We start from the raw sequence: 16,961 nt of genomic DNA, 5'->3' as shown, positions 1-16,961 counted from the left end.
TTTTTAAGGGCACATAGTTGATTTAGACTCCAAAGATTTATTATAGTTTAATAATATATCATGAATTTATTGGTGGTCACATTTCTAATTACCTCTTATTTTTCTGTCACCAGGGAAATTGCTTCCATTGTCCCAAAGAAGGTTGCCCAACAATGGGTCATTTTGCTGATAGATTTCACCTCAAAAACATGAAGCCTAATAGATCGTATTATTTTTTAAACACAGGGACGGTTCCCCCATTTGCCCGTAAGTATTGTAGCTCACTTTTATTGTCATGCTCGGAGGTAGTTATCTTTAAAAATTCAACAGTTTGTACTGAGTGGCCCCTACAGAACTGGGCGTCGGGCCAGCCCCTGTGATGGTGGTGGAGAACAGCACCATGAATTAAGGCCTGTGGGGAAGACAGCAAAAATTAATACATAAAGATCTCCGCGTCAGCCCCAACTCATGAACTTCTTGTTAGGAAACCTAAAGGATTTCCATTACCAGTCTGGGAACCCTTGAGGGAAAGTGGTTTCTCACCCCTGTCCTGAAGGATGAGGAGGAGGGAAAGGGAACAGAGAACAGTCCAGACAGAAGGAACCACTCTGGACCTGGAGAAGACCCTCTATCCCACCCAAGGAGTGTGGCCCCGGGAGGGCAATCGGAGGAGGTGAGGCGGTATGGGTGAAAGAATGGAAAGTTTCACCCCATGAGGCCTTCTCTTGGGCAAATGGAGACTCACCAAAGGGTAGGAAGATGCTGCCGCTGTTTGAGAGGCATCAGTGCAGTGGTTGCACAGAGCAGAGAGGGGCAGGATGGCGGCAGGGCAGAGGGCACCACAGAAGAGCTGTTGCCTCAGCCTTGTGTACCGTGAGGTAAGGGAGGTACGCCCTTGCCTCACTGTGGGAATCGTTTCACAGGAATGTCCACCAAATCATCTCCTGACACGCTCTCGATTTATCCAATGTCAGGGCCAAATTACATGCCCAGGAAGCTGGGAGAGAAGGAATCTCCAGCTGCTGCCACAGCGGGAGTGAAGAAAGAATGGTTAGAACTAAGAAAGCCACGTTCAAAGGTCTTCGATGAATAGATTGGAGGGCAGGGACTGGAGGGGTCGAAGATGATAATGGCTGGGTGGTGAATAACGGGCCCTTTCAGATCCTAGTCTGGAGGCAGTGGCTGTCTGCTCTGACATAGTCACTTCCCCTGGACTCTCTCTCACTCTCTTTGGACACAGAAATGTCAATCACACTTGAAACATTCAAGAATTTCAAATTGAGTAGTGGGCAGGGGTCCACCTTGCACGTGGCTGACCCGAGTTGGGTTCCCAACACCCCAGATGGTTCCTGGAGCTCCGCCACAGAGCCAGGAGTTAGCCCTGAGCACCACTGGGTGTGGCCCAAGCACTACAGCTAAAATGTTTGTCTTTGAAATGAGTCAGCCAACTCTCTGCCAAATCAAAATGTGAACATTTGCATTTACTTTTTAAAAAATCTTTGCAATTAAAAAAAAATTAATCCCTTTTCCCTCTACCTCTCTCACTCTTAGTTTTATTTCAAGTAAAATAAAACACATAGACACTTGTTTGTGGTCCCCTAGACATATGCTTGCCAGGGTCACACTCTTCCATTGTGTGCCTGAGCATGTTCTGACAGTCATGCTTCCCACGTGGTCAAATTCTTTAGCTGTGCTGCCCACACAGGTGTTCTCTGGAAGCTACAAGTGGTTTCCAGGCCACACCTCCCGGATCCACATGTGGGCAGCACCTTGCATCCAACCCACGGCCTCACACTGACCAGGCAGGCAGGGATTTATCCACTGAACCATCCTGGCTCTAGTTTGAAATGTGGGTTTCCTCTAAATGTATTCAAGTTATATGTGTGTGTTCATGTGGAGAGCATCTCCAAACAGTGCTCAGGAGACACAAGGGTGTCTCACAGCAGAGTTCAGCCAGTGGTTCAATGTCAGGTCTGAGCTTTCAGGCCCTGCTGGGATTACTCAGGTCACCGTAACAGTGCTGGGGTTCTCTAGGGTCACACCCGGTGACAGGAATCCCTGTGGTCTTCCTGCATGCGAGGCCTGAGTCCTAACCCCTCTGCTATCTCTCAAGCTTCCCACGTTTCTGTGTTTTTATTGACTGCATTGCAGCCTTGCTTCCCTGGAACTCTGAAGTTGAATCAGCATTAAAGTGTCCGGGGAGTTGGGCCGTTGACTGGCTTTGCACCCTACATTCTCTGTCTGTTCTTTATTTTCAGGCTGGAGGCACAAGCTGTCTGTTAAGCTTGGTGGAAATAACATCACTCAGGGGAGCATATTTCTCCACGTTGGTGGAACAGCAGGGAAAACGGGAAGGCTTCTGATCGCCAGGTAGGCAAGGGCGAGAGCTGGCAGGTGACAGCTCTGGGGACTCGTCAGGAGGGCTCGTTATGCAGCCAACTCGACTTCTCCTCCTGTGCGCCGAGATGTGACTTCTCTCTCCACTCACTTCATGGTTTCCAGATATAAAATAGGACTCCGGGTGTCTGTTTCCGCCAAAGACCCTTTGAAATTCAGTGGGAAACTAGGTTAGTTCACGAAGATGGAGAATGTTGGGTTTATGATGAACCGTTACTGAAAGGTCTTGGTGCTGCCAAGCATTAGGTTGGAAATGCAAAATTTATAGCCCCATGACCCGAGCAATAGGCATAATAAGCAGCCGCCTTTTGGGGGAGAACCTGCTCACTCCCTTCTTTATTGCAGTGGTTCCTATCTCAGGGATACCGGACTTTCTGATGCAGGTGAACAATTTAAGTAAGAAAAGCTTCCTTTTTTCCTCTCCCGTGGCAGTTTTTGACTTCAGTCCTGAGGAAAAGCTTCAGGTTCTGAAAACAAGATGTCTGCTCCTTTTCCAAGCTCTGTGCTTTGAAAAGCATTTATAAATCCTGGTCTCAAATTACGCATTCTACTACTGCTACTGAGATGTACAACATGTTCCTAGCTCACATAATCAGGTTATATACATATATATACATATATGTACACACACATATATAGACACACATACATACATATATGCATATACACCTGATGGCAGATTTTTCATGAATACTCCATATACTGTAAATAGTGCTTCCTCTGAGTTATTTTAGAAAAATAGTGCAATGTATGTATCAAAATCAAGTGTTAAAAATTTCATGGTCTTACTTCAATAATTTTTATTTTGAACTGACCTATTAAACTGTATCTAACTCTGGACTACAGTTATTAGCTTCTTAAGGCTTCATAAAGTGATTTTTTCAACCTTTTTTTTAAACAAAAAAAAAGAGTTTGGATGCTTTGACCTCAGTGCAGTCGAAGTTCAGTTGGGGCTGTGAGTTCAAGTGCAGGTGATGTGCTGGTTCGCCCCCAGACTCCTAGCCCTGACTCTTGCCCCAGACTGCGTGTGTCTTCAGTTCAGCCAGGTGACACCCCCACGACCCCCAGATCTGCTAGAACTGATACTGGTCTTTGCCCCAATTCTGATCCTGCCCACTGGCTGCTGTTTCACAGGCCCCTTCTTAGCAGATCTCATTTCCACCTGTCCTCCAGGCCTCCCTTAAGCTATTCCTCTGAAAACAACTCACCAGGATCTGTGTCTGTGGCTCTGAGATCCCTGGGGATATTGCCTCAGCCTGTGACTTGCCATCTGTGGCAGATGAGGAGATATTTGCAGTTCTTTTTTTTTTTTCTTTTTGGGTCACACCCAGCGATGCTCAGGGGTTACTCCTGGCTCTGCAGTCAGGAATCACTCCTGGCAGTGCTCGGGGGACTATATGGGATGCTGGGAATCGAACCCGAGTTGGCTGCATGCAAGGCAAACACCCTACCACTGTGCTATCTCTCCAGCCCCAGATATCTCCAGTTCTTACCTCTTTGAAGATTTTGAGAATGCTTAAACATCTTTGCACTTGGTTTGCTGAGTGTAAGGAAGCGGTTTGCAAGGTTATTGCATTTAATTTACTTATTTATTGCAATGTCTTTGCACTTGATCCTCTTGCAAGCATTGCATTTCAGGCCCACAGAAGCTGTCTCATACAGGAATGAAATGGATGGATCTGGATTCCAGCAAATTCCTATTCTCAGTGTCGCTTTAAGTGCCACATTTCACCATGGATTTTATTTTAGGTTTTGGTCTTCTCATACCCTTGCTATGAAGGGCAGCACCGTGCCCATATAGAAAAAAAAAATCACAGAACAACATGGAACAAGAAGGCTGGCATGGGGCTGGAGTGAGAGCACAGCAGGTAGGGCGTTTGCCTTGCATGTGGCAGACCCAGGTTTGAATCCCAGCATCCCATATGGTCCCCTGAGCACCACCAGGAGTAATTCCTGAGTGCATGAGTCAGGAGTAACCCCTGTGCATTGCCGGGTGTGACCCAAAAACAAACAGACAAACAAAAAGGCTGGCATGTAGCTCAGAGGAAGAACATTTGTCTGGGTTGTGCCCTTGGGTGAGGCCCTGGATTGATCCCCAGCACAGAAAAAAAAGAGAGATGGAGGGAGAGAAGAGATAAAGAAAAGGACCTGATTGCCTTCTGTGAAGTCAATCCGACATGCCATTGAAGAAGACCTCTCTAGCAATAACAGCATTTACTCCATTCAACAAGCATCTAAATGGCTGGTGCATGCCAGGAATTGTCCTAATCTCTGCCCCACAGACACAGGTCCTGCTCTCTTGGAGCTGTCTTCCATTTAGAGAAGACAAACAACAGATTAACAGAAGGAGAAGGAAATCAAGTAAAGAAACCTTCTGGGTCCAAATTTAGGCTTGAATGAAATGTGCCTCATTCCCCCTAGTAGAGGGAGCACATTCCTCTCCTGTTGGCATGCTCACGGAAATATTTCCTGACCACTAGTTTGGTTACCTTGTTCATTTTGTGCAAAGTCAGGAAAAGAGTAGGAGGAAACACTGGTCAAACGGAGGCTGTTGAAGACTGAGGGCTGGCCAGCAGACTGGCAGGTCAGCTTTGCGAGAACTGGGATCCTTGTTGGCAGGGTGATGGTTTCTGGTGTCTGTGGTTGCTGATTTCTGAGCGTGCAGCCTCCCTTTGCTTCACCCTCCTGACTCTGGAACGAGGCTCTTTGGGGATACTGATGACTGTGAATGGAAAAATGAACCCCGATGAGCCACCCCCAGCAGATGCAGCTTTCTCTCCAGGGTATGCCCGTGAGGTCTTGTTCATAGCAGTTTTGTGTAGTGGGTTTGTGAGCCCTATTTGTCTGTTTACAGTGGAGCACTACAGCCAGGCACAACTTACACAAAATTCATCGATGTAGACACCCACGTTGGGAATGTTACAAGTGTCCAGTTTGTTTGGAAGCCACATTTCTTTGGACCATCTCAGAATAAGTTGGGAGCAGAAAAGGTGATCAATAAGTCTGGAAAATATGGACACAAGTAAGTAGCTTTTTGTTCTTTGTAGGTTCAAATAGTTCATTTGATAACTGGTACTTAAAACCCATATGTCATTTGAAATTTTCCAATAGAAAGCAAGTTTGCATACCTTAAAATTCTGTAGTTAAAGGAAAATTATTTAATACACCAATGCTATATTTATAAAATGATTTATAAAATAATCATTGGTGCTAAATGAGAAAAATGTTTTTTTGCCTCCCTCACCAGTAATTCTTTTTAATATCCTCTTTCCCCCTTTAAACTTTTCAGATCCGCATTCTGCAGTCAGGACATTTTGGGACCCAGAATCACCCAGACCCTGAAGCCATGCTAATCCATATGCCGGCGTGATGGATTCGTTTGATGGGAAATACTTTCCTTCCAGTTGGCTTAAACTGGACCTGGCTCTTATAGGTGATAACTGAAAAACAAACAAACAACACAGGTGGCTTTGCTGCAGAGAACGCTATTCTCATGGATAAACTTCTGTATGTGCCTTATGACAGACTGAGTCCTGGGAGAGAGACAGCGGTTCGATCTCTTGGACTCTGGATATCAATGACAAAGCAGAACTACATTGGATCCTGAATAAGAGGTTGTGGTGCTGCTATAGCCTAAGCCACCCTGTGCGACAGGAATGCACGTGGCTGAAGTCAGCCTCTGTTGGTTACATGTGCGGAGAATGTTTAGGATGTTTCTTGGGGGAAGAACCATTGTTCTAAAATGGTTCAGGAGTATTTTTTATGTTGTGCAGTCTTGCTTCGATAAATTATGGTGACTGCTCACAGTACAGAATTGTTTGTAACCCTGTGGGTTGGTGTGTCTGTGAATTAACAATGAGTGAGCTTGCATGAGTCCTCTCAGTGTGTAAGTGTGTGAAAGGGAAGAAAGATTCGAAGGCTTATTGCAATGTGTGCATCAGTTAGTGATGGATCCTGAGGGTCTACAGCCTCTTCTAGAAGCCCCTCCTCTAGGAGAATCACTCATTTCCCTAGGGCCTCTAGGACCTGTAACAAATTTGTATTTAGCCTGAAGGCAGCATTTTATTTATAAAGCAATTGACAGACTTTTGTGCGTGTTTGCAATAACAGTATTGGATACCGAAATGCACCGACTGTGCTCCTTTATTTGGCTTCAGTTGTTTTCTAATTCACTTGTTCTTACCCAGCGAGAATGAAAGATGAATGTTTTATTTGCTTTTTCTATCTCTGGAAAGATAGGAGATAGGAGCTTCAAATTTAGCCCCCAGCTCTGTGCTATAAATATTGACAGAAAAGAAATAGCCACACTCTGCAGGGGGCTTCTCCCCTCTCTCTGGGTGCCACACTGCCGCCTGCATCCTAAGAGGAAACCCGTCGCTATCCTTTGAGTTGTGGCACAGAGTTGAATGTAGGTGTGGTGGCTCTTTTGCATTGTCCGAGGAGGGGAGAGGATGGACTGGGAGGACCGGTGGGGGGTGGGAAGGGGAAGGTCTAGCTGAGCTTCTTTCTCCCGAGAGTGTCAACACTCAACTTGGGTTTACTCAGGGGAACTGTGGCCATGTGTGGCCGGGGGTAAGGAGGGTCTGGATTTTACTCATGACTCTGGTGCCACGACAGAGTGCTCCCCAGCACTTGGCAGCCCACAGTGTGACAGTTCCCTTGGCTGCCACGAGACTGCCCCTCTCTCTGCTCACCCTGAGGAGGAGTTAGGGAACTGCATTCAGCTGGGAGTCCTGGCCCGATCTTTGGTGCCAAGGGTCAAGGCTGGGGGTTTTCCAAGAGACAAATTTCAGGGCCCGGGTACAGCATCTGCCTTGAAGGCATGAGGCCATACCTTAGAGCCCCCAAACCACCCCAGGTGTCTAGTGAAATCTCTGTGCCATTGTCCAAGTTTATAGCCCTTTTGCTTCTTGGAATTGCCCTGTGCCTTTCATATCGAGCTGAGGTTGATGCACTGTTTAATTCAATAATAACTTCCCCAAAACATCCTAAACTCCATGTTTTTTGTTTGTTTGTTAGCTTCCTGTCAGGAAAAGCCTCAATCTTAACGCACCCAATGTTCCTTGTGGTAATAGGTTTTTTTGCCCATTTATATGGAGTAACCAAAAATATAGTCCCTGCTTTAATCCAGTTTTGCCAGATTATTTAACTAACTCTTAGGCACAACACTCTTTCTCTTGTTTACAGTTCAGTACATATCTCCAAACAATTTTTTTACAATTCCCATTTTACAGAATTTAACAAGTATTATTTTTAAATAAGGTTAAGATTAAAAACAATCGATGAAAGACATCTGTCATCTTTTTTGACTTTGTCTCCAAGTCTCTTTTCATGTTGAACAACTCCCCCTCCCCCTCTTTAACACAATAGTTAAATAAATCAGGTTACTTGTCTGTAGAATTTTTTACATATAACTGAATTCCTTTGTGCCATCTCTAGCCTCTATATTTCCTATCAATGTGCTGAGAGGGTGAGAGGTGGCGAGAGTCACTTTCCTCTCTAGTGGGCAGAAGGGAACACACTTCCGTGCTGGTTTGCAGGAGGGACCATCTCTGCACCCTTCTTGCAGCTCTCTTTTGAGTTACTCCCTCAAAATACATTTTCAGGATGATGCATGCAATAGGACCTGATAATGTGAAAGAGTTATCTACATTAAAGTCACAAGTGGGGCCGGAGCGATAGCACAGTGGGTAGGGCGTTTGCCTTGCACGCGGCCGACCCGGGTTCGATCCCCGGCATCCCATATGGTCCACCCAAGCACTGCCAGGAGTAATTCCTGAGTGCAAAGCCAGGAGTAACCCCTGAGCATCGCTGGGTGTGACCCAAAAAGCAAAAATAAATAAATAAATAAATAAATAAAATAAAATAAAGTCGCAAGTAAATAGGCCATCTGATGGTTAGAATCTCATTGTTAAATGGTAGCTGAAGAGAAGAACAATTCTGGGAAGGAGGTGTAAGAGGATTTGAGCTATAAGAGGACTAGAAGTAGAGGGTAGCGGGCTGTGTAGAGAAAGAACCAGTGATGGAAGAGCCCTTGCACCCTAACTCTGCCTAGTGCAGGGGGAAGTAAATCGTAAACGTGTTTGCAGAAGTGAAGGAGAATTCACATACCTGGTGGAGTTGGGACGATTTCCCCCAGCTCCTTAGATCTGAGTGAGTAATGGCAATTACACTGCTTAATGGAACCCTGGGGTTTTGCTGACTCTGCAACTTCAGAACCAGAGGAGGGTTGTAGGAACAGAAGCATAATTTATGCCCAGTTATTGTTTCCCAGCCCTTTAAAAGCCAAGCTTGTGTCAGATAAACAAAAATCTCATGTCCCTCCTGGGGTCTTTATTCCTCCACTTGGGAAAATCAATCTTTTTTTCATATACCCTCTGGCCCAAAAGGTTTTGTAAATCTCTCCTTTCAGTAGATTGTGTAGTAAAAAAGATAGGTGTGTTTTGTGTTGTGTTATGTTATTTTTTACCCCCAAGTAAACACTTATATTTTAATGCCAAATGGGCTGTTTTATTTTACCCAGGCTTCTTGAAGAGTTCTGCTTACACTGATTTAACTCTTAGACTCCATCTACTGGAGTCTCCAGTAAATGTTATCCCAGTCTGAGAGGCTGAACGTGTACTTAGACTAGGACCAAGATTTGTGGCCAATATTTTCTTTTTTCTGTTGGAGTTTTGCAAACATTTAGCCTTCCCATGATCTTCTCTTTCATTTCAGAAGCTCTCTCTTTTTTTCTTAGTCATTCATTTAGCCAATATTTTACTTTACAATATTTATTTATCTTTATGTGCCAAGCACATGCTAAATTATAAAGCGAGGGGAGGAAAGAAGCTGTCCTGTGCTTTTGCTCTATAGACAGTGCTGAGGAGTACGCCAGAATGGTACTCTCCTCATACAATACTTCAGGCAAGAACTGAGAGAAACAGGGACAGAGGTCAGAGAAGCATAGAAAAGAACCAGCTTATGCAACAGCCCTGATACCTTCCCCCTCCATCACTGGTCTCTAAAAAAAACAATGACTGAGAGAGAAAATAGTAGGTTTTTACCTCCAATTCTGGGCTCACCACATGTTGGTTATCAATGATCTCACTTCTTAAAATAGTACATTGATTTTCCTATAATAATTCCCCAGAACAGATAGAACTGATATTTTACTCACCCATATAATGTAAACACCTAATTCAATGATCTAACGCCTGTCAACTGTGAGCAGAGTAATCATCTTCGAAGCCCTATGGCAAAGGGAGAAAATATCATGCCTAAGAGATTAGGGTGATGTCTACCAGTGCATTATCACTCCACTCTCTCTCAGGTGGGTCCCTGACATAATGGCAGGTCCTAACGGAGTCAAGTATTTAGTCCGTGTACTACCAAAATGACAACCCCCAAATTTCAACCCATCATTTAGGAGTAATCCCAGCAAGCCTAGCGTTTTATAACTGAAGGCTAGGAATGTGTGACTGTGCAGGAGAAGCACAGCAACTGACGATGCCACTTGAAAGATGAAGGAATAGCATTACTTACTGACTTAAGAGTCAGTAAACTGACTCAGATTAGCTTCAGAGTCAGCTCCAGGACCCTGTTAGGCAGCAGATAGTGTTTCCACACACAGTTCATTGAGATGAGACCACACTCTTTGAGTTCCTCATTTAAGTAAGAATATTATCCAAATTTTATTGTACCAAAAGCCACTGTGAGAAAAGGAAGTGTTGGTGACTACCTCTTGGCTCAAACATGTAAATGTCTGCTTTTTTATGACTTCTGGAGAGCAGAGAGGAATTTGATATTTCCTTAACACAAATTATGTGAGTCCAATCAGAATCAGAACTTATTGAGGATGAGGGGTACTTTTGTGGGCTATAACATTAAAATCTAAGGGCCAGGTGTTTTACCAAACTCCATTTAACATTCAGAAATAGAATTTGCAGCAACATTTTGATCATACAGAAAGTCATTTGCTATGTATTGGGTAGGTGGGTCACAGAGTGGGCATGCAACATCTTCTATCTCATTTACAGATTTCTTTTCCCAATACTTGCAAAAGCTTTTGGAATTTTAAGACCAGAAATTAACTCCATTGGTTATCACAAAGAATAGGAGATAGGTCCAAGGAGTCCCAAACACATGAACTAGAAAAAGAAAAATGCAGATAAAAAAAATAGAAGATTGAACACATGCTATTTTTGCCAACAACACAGACAGTAGTATCTGAAACCTCAGAACAATTTATTCTTGAACTTTTGTATTACCTCAACAGTTAGCATAACTTATAAAGCTTGGAATTGTGAATTACTGGATCAGTAAACAGGTCTGGAGTCGAGAATTAATGAAGGGGACTCAGAAAAATAATTTCTCCTCCTTGAGCCCCAAGTGTAGTCAGCTGTAAAATGAAGATGCTGCTTATTTTCTGAAATCCTTTGGATAATTAGATGAGTGTACATACACACACTATGAATGAGCAGATACAGATGCAAGTCATGCAACCAAAGTAAAAATTGGATTTTGTTGGGTGGTCATGATTTCCCAACTATCTAAAGCTCTAAATAGGCATTTAGACCTTTTTATAATGTTACACTGTCCCAAATATATGTATGTTTTCTTAAAACTTGATTTAGTCTTCTTAAGGCAGAAAGCCTTGAGCTTCATCTGTTCACAAAGGTGCCCTCTCTGGGAGGAATGAACTCACCGCATCTCCAGTCATAGCTCTGTCTTCAGGAGACCACTCTACAACACTGCTAGCTTTTTCAATGAGTCCAATTTTATGTGCAACAAAATGTGGTGTTCTCATGATCTTAAGATTTCACTTCATGGGGGCTAGAGTGAGAGCACAGCGGGCAGGGCGTTTGCCTTGCACGTGGCTGACCCGAGTTCAATTCCCTGCATCCCATATGGTCCCTCAAGCACTTCCAGGAGTAATTCCTGAGTGAAGAGCCAGAAGTAACCCTGGTTCTTGCGGGGTGTGACCCAAAAAGAAAAAAAAATTCATGTCACTTAAAATTCTGGTTTGGAATCAATACTGAAGTCTCAGAATACCAACATGTATACAGGTATTACCCTTTCCTGATTGTTGGTGCTGCTTGGGGAGCATGCACTGGGCAACTTGAAATAAAGAGGCCCTTCAGGGGTCCGCTGAAGCATGTGTGACATGACAATCAGGAAGGAAGAAGAAGCCGTAGAGTGGCGGACGCTGAGGGTTGGCCATATGTTACTCACCCTTGTACTTGTTTCGGGTGATAACTGAAGGGTGGAGTGTGTGGGTTTGGGTGCACTAGCGCTCAGGGGACACTCTGGCCTCCCAGCGTACCTGGAGTGGGGGAGCAAAAAGGGTAGCTATTGAGAGTGGGACTCAGTTACCTGTCAAAGATTCTGTAAGAACTGACAGGTCTTACTAGCCTTGGTTTTGATCTAATTGCTGTTGGCATAAGAATCAATAAGGATTTTCTCCAGATTGAACTTTCCCCTTGGTTGAACAGAAACCAACAGTGTGTGAGGACAACATTTAAGCTTTTTCTGCCAACCAATTTAGCACAATTAATTGGTCACAATTTGTTTGCTAAAAGGTGACAAAAGCCTTTCACTCAGAAAACAAAGTTATTTTTTAGAGAGAATTTCACCAATTATTGATTTCAATTTTAAATATATTTTTACATCAGTTCATCCAAAACGTCACATTGGTTGTAGGTATAGAAGGTGTAAGGGAGTATCTGAAACTCTAGAAATAGTTACAGCAACTTGAATATTGTGGGATTTAATCATTACCCAAATGCATATTTTTCCAGAGCAACATATGATTGGGAAAATGCCTTACCTACTCAACATACAAAGTTTAGATCATTCTTCATCGTAAAAGGACAATAGATGTTTCTATTAAAACTAAATTAAAAGTTAGATGCAGTCCAATTTTTGTGTAACTCTGGGAATTTCTGAAACAACGGAATCTTTAGGGATGCTCTGTGCTAAATGGGGCAAAACCCCCCTCTTGCTCTAAAACTATTGTCATCTGACTAACTCATGTTTGCAGAAGTTCTCTGTCTTTAAACTAGACATGGTGGGTCCAGAGAGATAATACAGTAGGTAAGGCATTTGCCTTGCATGCAGCCATACTGGGTTTGACCCTGGCATCACTTGTGATCTCTGAGCATAGAACCAGGACTAAAATCTGAGCAGATTTAGGAGTGGCCCTAAGATCAACATAGAAATAAACTTGACAGGATGTTTGTTCTGTTGTTTGCTTCACTAAAAACGGCTGCACAGAGCTAAGAAGTTTACAAGGAATATAAATGGGGGTGGGGGGTGTCATTGGGTGAGCCTCAGACTGATAAAAGTGAACGTTGGAGAACCACGTTAACTGCCCAAGTAAAACCCGACCTTGGCCATCTCATTTATGCTTCATTTTATTGAAGCGAAACATCCTTGCAAGAAAGTGCCTAGACCCTCGAGTATGGCTTAATGTATTTTCTTTCAAAGTCAACATACCCCAGTATGTTTTATTTTTTTTCCCATTGGGGCTCCCAAACTTCGCTCAGGGCATCTGAACACCACACCAGTGAGACTCAGCCACTGGGTCCGTGATCCAGCACTGGGACCCAAAGATGTGTGGTGCTGCTGTGGCTCTGAGGTACCAGGGACACCAGGCCACCCTAACAGTGCTCTGGGCCCACCAGATTCCCCCCAGCAGTGCTCCGAGGCCTCCATGACCATCTCAGTAGTGCTCTAGGACTACAAGGGCCATGCCTGGTAATGCTAGGGAGACCACAGTGTCTGGTATCAAGTAGGTTGGCAACACGTCGCATGATGTCTCTCCAGCACCCCCAAATTTTTTTAAGTCCATCTATGGTATCATTATTACTCACCCAAAAGTAACCATTATTCTGATTTCTATGCCAACAAGTTAATTTACTCATCTTTGATGGGTTAGTTGTTCTTTTAAACTTGACATTAATGGATATACTCATTCTTACTTGGTTGAACATTTTTAGATTTTCACAGATAGTTTGGTCTTTTCCGTTGCTTCTTAGAAATTTTAATCTGTCTCTCTATACTTGACAGGACAAATGAGTTGATTTTACTTTGAGGTGACTCTACAACTAGTGCTTATGTGTGTGACTTTGTAAGATGTTTTGTTGTTGCTTGTTTGGGGGGTACACCCAGCATTCCTCAGGGCTTAACTTCTGGCTCTGCACTAAGGAATACTCCCAGGACTGCTCAGAGGATCATAGGTGGTGCCTATGATTATTGCAAAGCAAGCACCTTGTCTGCTGTACTCTCTCACTCTAGTAAGAATGAATATTTCTTGGCAGATATTTTATATTATACACATTGATCATTGACATATTCAATATCAAGGAAGTCCCTTACAATTCAGATTTTAAAATTCAGAGTCTTGAAGGTCTCTCTCTATTTAAAATAATAGCTCACCTATCTCTCTATTTAAAATAATAGACCATTGGGCTGGGGGAGCCGTGTGTATTGAATCAGTAATTTCTGAGATTACTGGAGGCTGCTTCAAGTACCCTAAAGATGAATGGTCCATGTGTATTTGCTTGTTTCCTTGTGTGTTTATCTCATACTCTGTGATGGACCCCCTTTGGATGGAGGTCAACAGTACCAATCTGATTGGTATTACACACCTACTGGTTGCAGATGGAACGATATGAGCATCAAAACATAACACATGTGTCACCATAGACCAACCTCTCCTAAATATGTTTGAATTCATGAGTTCAGTATGATGCTTAAATAACTTTCCTTGATTACCTTTGGAGAATGCTAAACTCATGCATTTGAAAATGGAAAGATAAATGGGAAATCAACCATTGGTCCTGTCTTTCCTATGTGAATCATAATTCGAGTAATTAGTTACTAAAGCGGCAAATGTCTCTGTAGAAATACTGCAGCTGAACTATGGAAAAAGGAATAATATACTTAGAATCCCATTATTTTCTAACTCTAGTTAACCAAAGGATCTCCTGTTAATGACTACTGTCCCTCATTACTGAAAGAGGGACAGCTGGATGTCAGAGTCTGGAAGTACATGAGACCTCCTTATAACTAGAATCCCTAAGTGACAACTTTGACTTAACACTTCCCAGACATCCTGTGAGTTCCCTAACGGTTTTTATCATGATTTTCCAAATGTATGGGCATATCACAGTTGTCAGAGAATTTTTAAAAAAATACAGAACCCTAATAGAGACGTTACTAGTGCCCACTCGAGTAAATTGATGAACACTGGGATGACAGTGATACAGTGACAGAAACCTACTACCACACCTGAACATGTGGTCCAAAAGATTTCTGTTGAGGAAATGGTAGGACAAAATTCCATAGGTGTTTCAGATGTGAAGCCAAGTATAGGAACATTTGCCCTGTGCCCCCTACAGACTCCTGCATGGGGTAGGCTGTAGGTGACTCTAATCCTAGGATTTGGGAAGAGTCCATCAAAAGACAAGTCTCAATCTTTTTCTTGCTTCATTCCTGGCACCTTATAACCCACCACCAGCACTTTAAGCATTCTGGATCTTTGCTTCTTCTATTTTTATGCAGTCTGTGTAACTAAGGGAAGATGGGAAGGGAAGTACAGGCAAGATGATGACATTTTTCACTCCCAGCCTCGCCCCCTCCCCATCCATCACCATCCTCATTCCCAGTCAATCAGATGGAACCTCCAAATTGTTCTCACTCCACTGCGCCAGGAGGTCCTGCCAGTCCATTATTGTCGACACCCAAGTCAAAAACCATTCATCATCCCCAGTTCAAGGTGTGGTTGCTGCCCCTTCCGCACTTTGGGGAGGGAGGGGGAGAAACAGGATGGGTTTACCTCCTTCTCAGAGTTGCATAAGAGCCTGAGCCAGAAGATGCTAAAATGGGAACAATCCTGAGAACATCCGGTGTCAGGGGGCAGTGAGTGTGTGGGGTCCTCCAACAAAATCCCAAGGAGCTGGCCAGGTGCCCACCCCAGATGAGACACAACATGGAAGCTCTTCCCAGTTCACAGTTTCTAGGGGACAGAGAATGCCTCCCTCAGAAAGGCCCCTTGGATTTCACCGGAGGGCAAGGGGGCCAGGCAAAGGGGTAATGCTGACATGCATGGGAGGAGCCTGATGTAGCATGAAAGAGCTCCTGTGTCCTGGGTTTGCAGGGAAGTGCTCCTCAGTAATACTTAGGGGAGTAGCAGCTCAGCGTTTTTGTCCTCTCCTGCAAGGCTAGGAGGGCCCCAGAATCTTCTCCCTCCCCTTCACATCCTACGCCCCCAAAGCCAAGACAGAGTTAGCTGCCCAGGGTGGACACGGCTTCAGGATTTTTCTATGTGGCTACTGGTGGCTTTGCCTAGGACAGTGTCCCAGGGCTGCCAGGGGAGAGATGGACCCACTGGTGAGCAAGAGCAGGTAAGGGAGGGAAGGAGCAGAGTCAGGGCTAGGGACTCCCTCAGGGACCCAGTACCAGGCTGACCCAGTGTTTGTGATACCCAGAGTGGTCTAGCTCCTTCCCCTTCCCCAACACCCACCTTCCCACACAGACCCTATTCCCTGGCTGAGTCCAGGAGTTTCCCATCGGGCAGCAAGAATCAGTCTCTGCCACCCCGGGCTCTTTCCCATGGAGCGAGCGGGCAGACAGGACTTGAGGTGCAGGTGGTGGAGCTGAGAGAGGGCTGGGAGGTGCCTGGCTCCATTGCACAGATGGGAAGACTGAGTCCTGGGTGCAGGAGGGAACCCAGAGCCCCATTCAAAGTAGGGCTCTTCAACTCGAAGGCCAAAAAACTCCTCAAGGTCCCCACGAGCAGAATGGAGACCTGGGGCGGCGGCGAGAGAGTCAAGAGTGGGCGAACAGCAGCAGCTGAGCCTGGGAGATCTACCTGGATCTTCGTAAATGAGGTGCTAAAGCTTTTCACAGTGCTACAGTGTTTCCAGAGTCTCCTCCAGCGCTTTTCCTTCTCCCCACTCCCCACCGCAGGCTCCCCTTCCCCTCCAACTCCTGCAAACCTGGGACCCCGCCTGACTGCAACGGAGAATCCAGAGTTTGTTAGAGGAGAGCATTGGGGGAAAAAACATCCTATTGAATAGGCAGGTTTGGGCCAGCCTGAGAGCCCAGGGTGGAGGGACCCGGGAAGCCCCAGCTGTCCCCCACAAGATGCTATTTTTCCCGCAAGCCAGAAACAGTGCATTGCTCTTTTCGGTCTGCTAACCAGATGCATCCAAGAACTGCAAAAGCATCAGTCAACGTTGAGCTCTTTGTAACAAAAACAGGTGCAATCACAGGATCCTAGAGGTGTTTATGAAGCCAATTGAAAAGCAAATACATAGTGTATAGATTTAAATTGTGGTGAAGGTCTGCGGGGCCTCACTGGTGCAGGTGCTGAGGATAGGGCATTCGTGCACTGCAGCGCTTTCAGCTAGTTCCCCGGTCCTGCCTCCCTTTCTTGCTTACATAGCTGTAGGAGAAGAGCTTTGCGTCCTGATGAAGACAGCCCTGGGGCCTTAAGTGCAGTTGCAAAAACCGGACAGATCAGGATCAGTGCACCAGCCATGTCTGCATGTGACAGTCCTCAGGAAGTCCCAGGAGTGGTAAATCCCCCAGTTTAGGCT

General features: G+C 44.7%; 1 protein-coding gene across 1 annotated transcript in view; it reads left to right on the top strand.

The window, feature by feature from the left end:
• The window catches only part of PNLIPRP3 (pancreatic lipase related protein 3), a 32,817-nt gene extending 27,088 nt beyond the window's left edge, over positions 1 to 5,729 (top strand). Inside the window, exons 9-12 of the mRNA XM_055119659.1 lie at positions 114 to 246; positions 2,238 to 2,349; positions 5,231 to 5,398; positions 5,666 to 5,729. Of these exons, the coding sequence (XP_054975634.1) occupies positions 114 to 246; positions 2,238 to 2,349; positions 5,231 to 5,398; positions 5,666 to 5,729 (477 nt within the window). The remainder of the gene's footprint in view (positions 1 to 113; positions 247 to 2,237; positions 2,350 to 5,230; positions 5,399 to 5,665) is intronic.
• The last annotated feature ends 11,232 nt before the right edge of the window (positions 5,730 to 16,961 follow it).

The sequence above is a fragment of the Sorex araneus genome, chromosome 11 (genome assembly GCF_027595985.1).
Source record: "Sorex araneus isolate mSorAra2 chromosome 11, mSorAra2.pri, whole genome shotgun sequence".
Lineage (NCBI taxonomy): Eukaryota > Metazoa > Chordata > Mammalia > Eulipotyphla > Soricidae > Sorex > Sorex araneus.
Note: the sequence above shows the minus strand (reverse complement) of the source record. Positions and strands in the feature narration are given on the sequence as shown.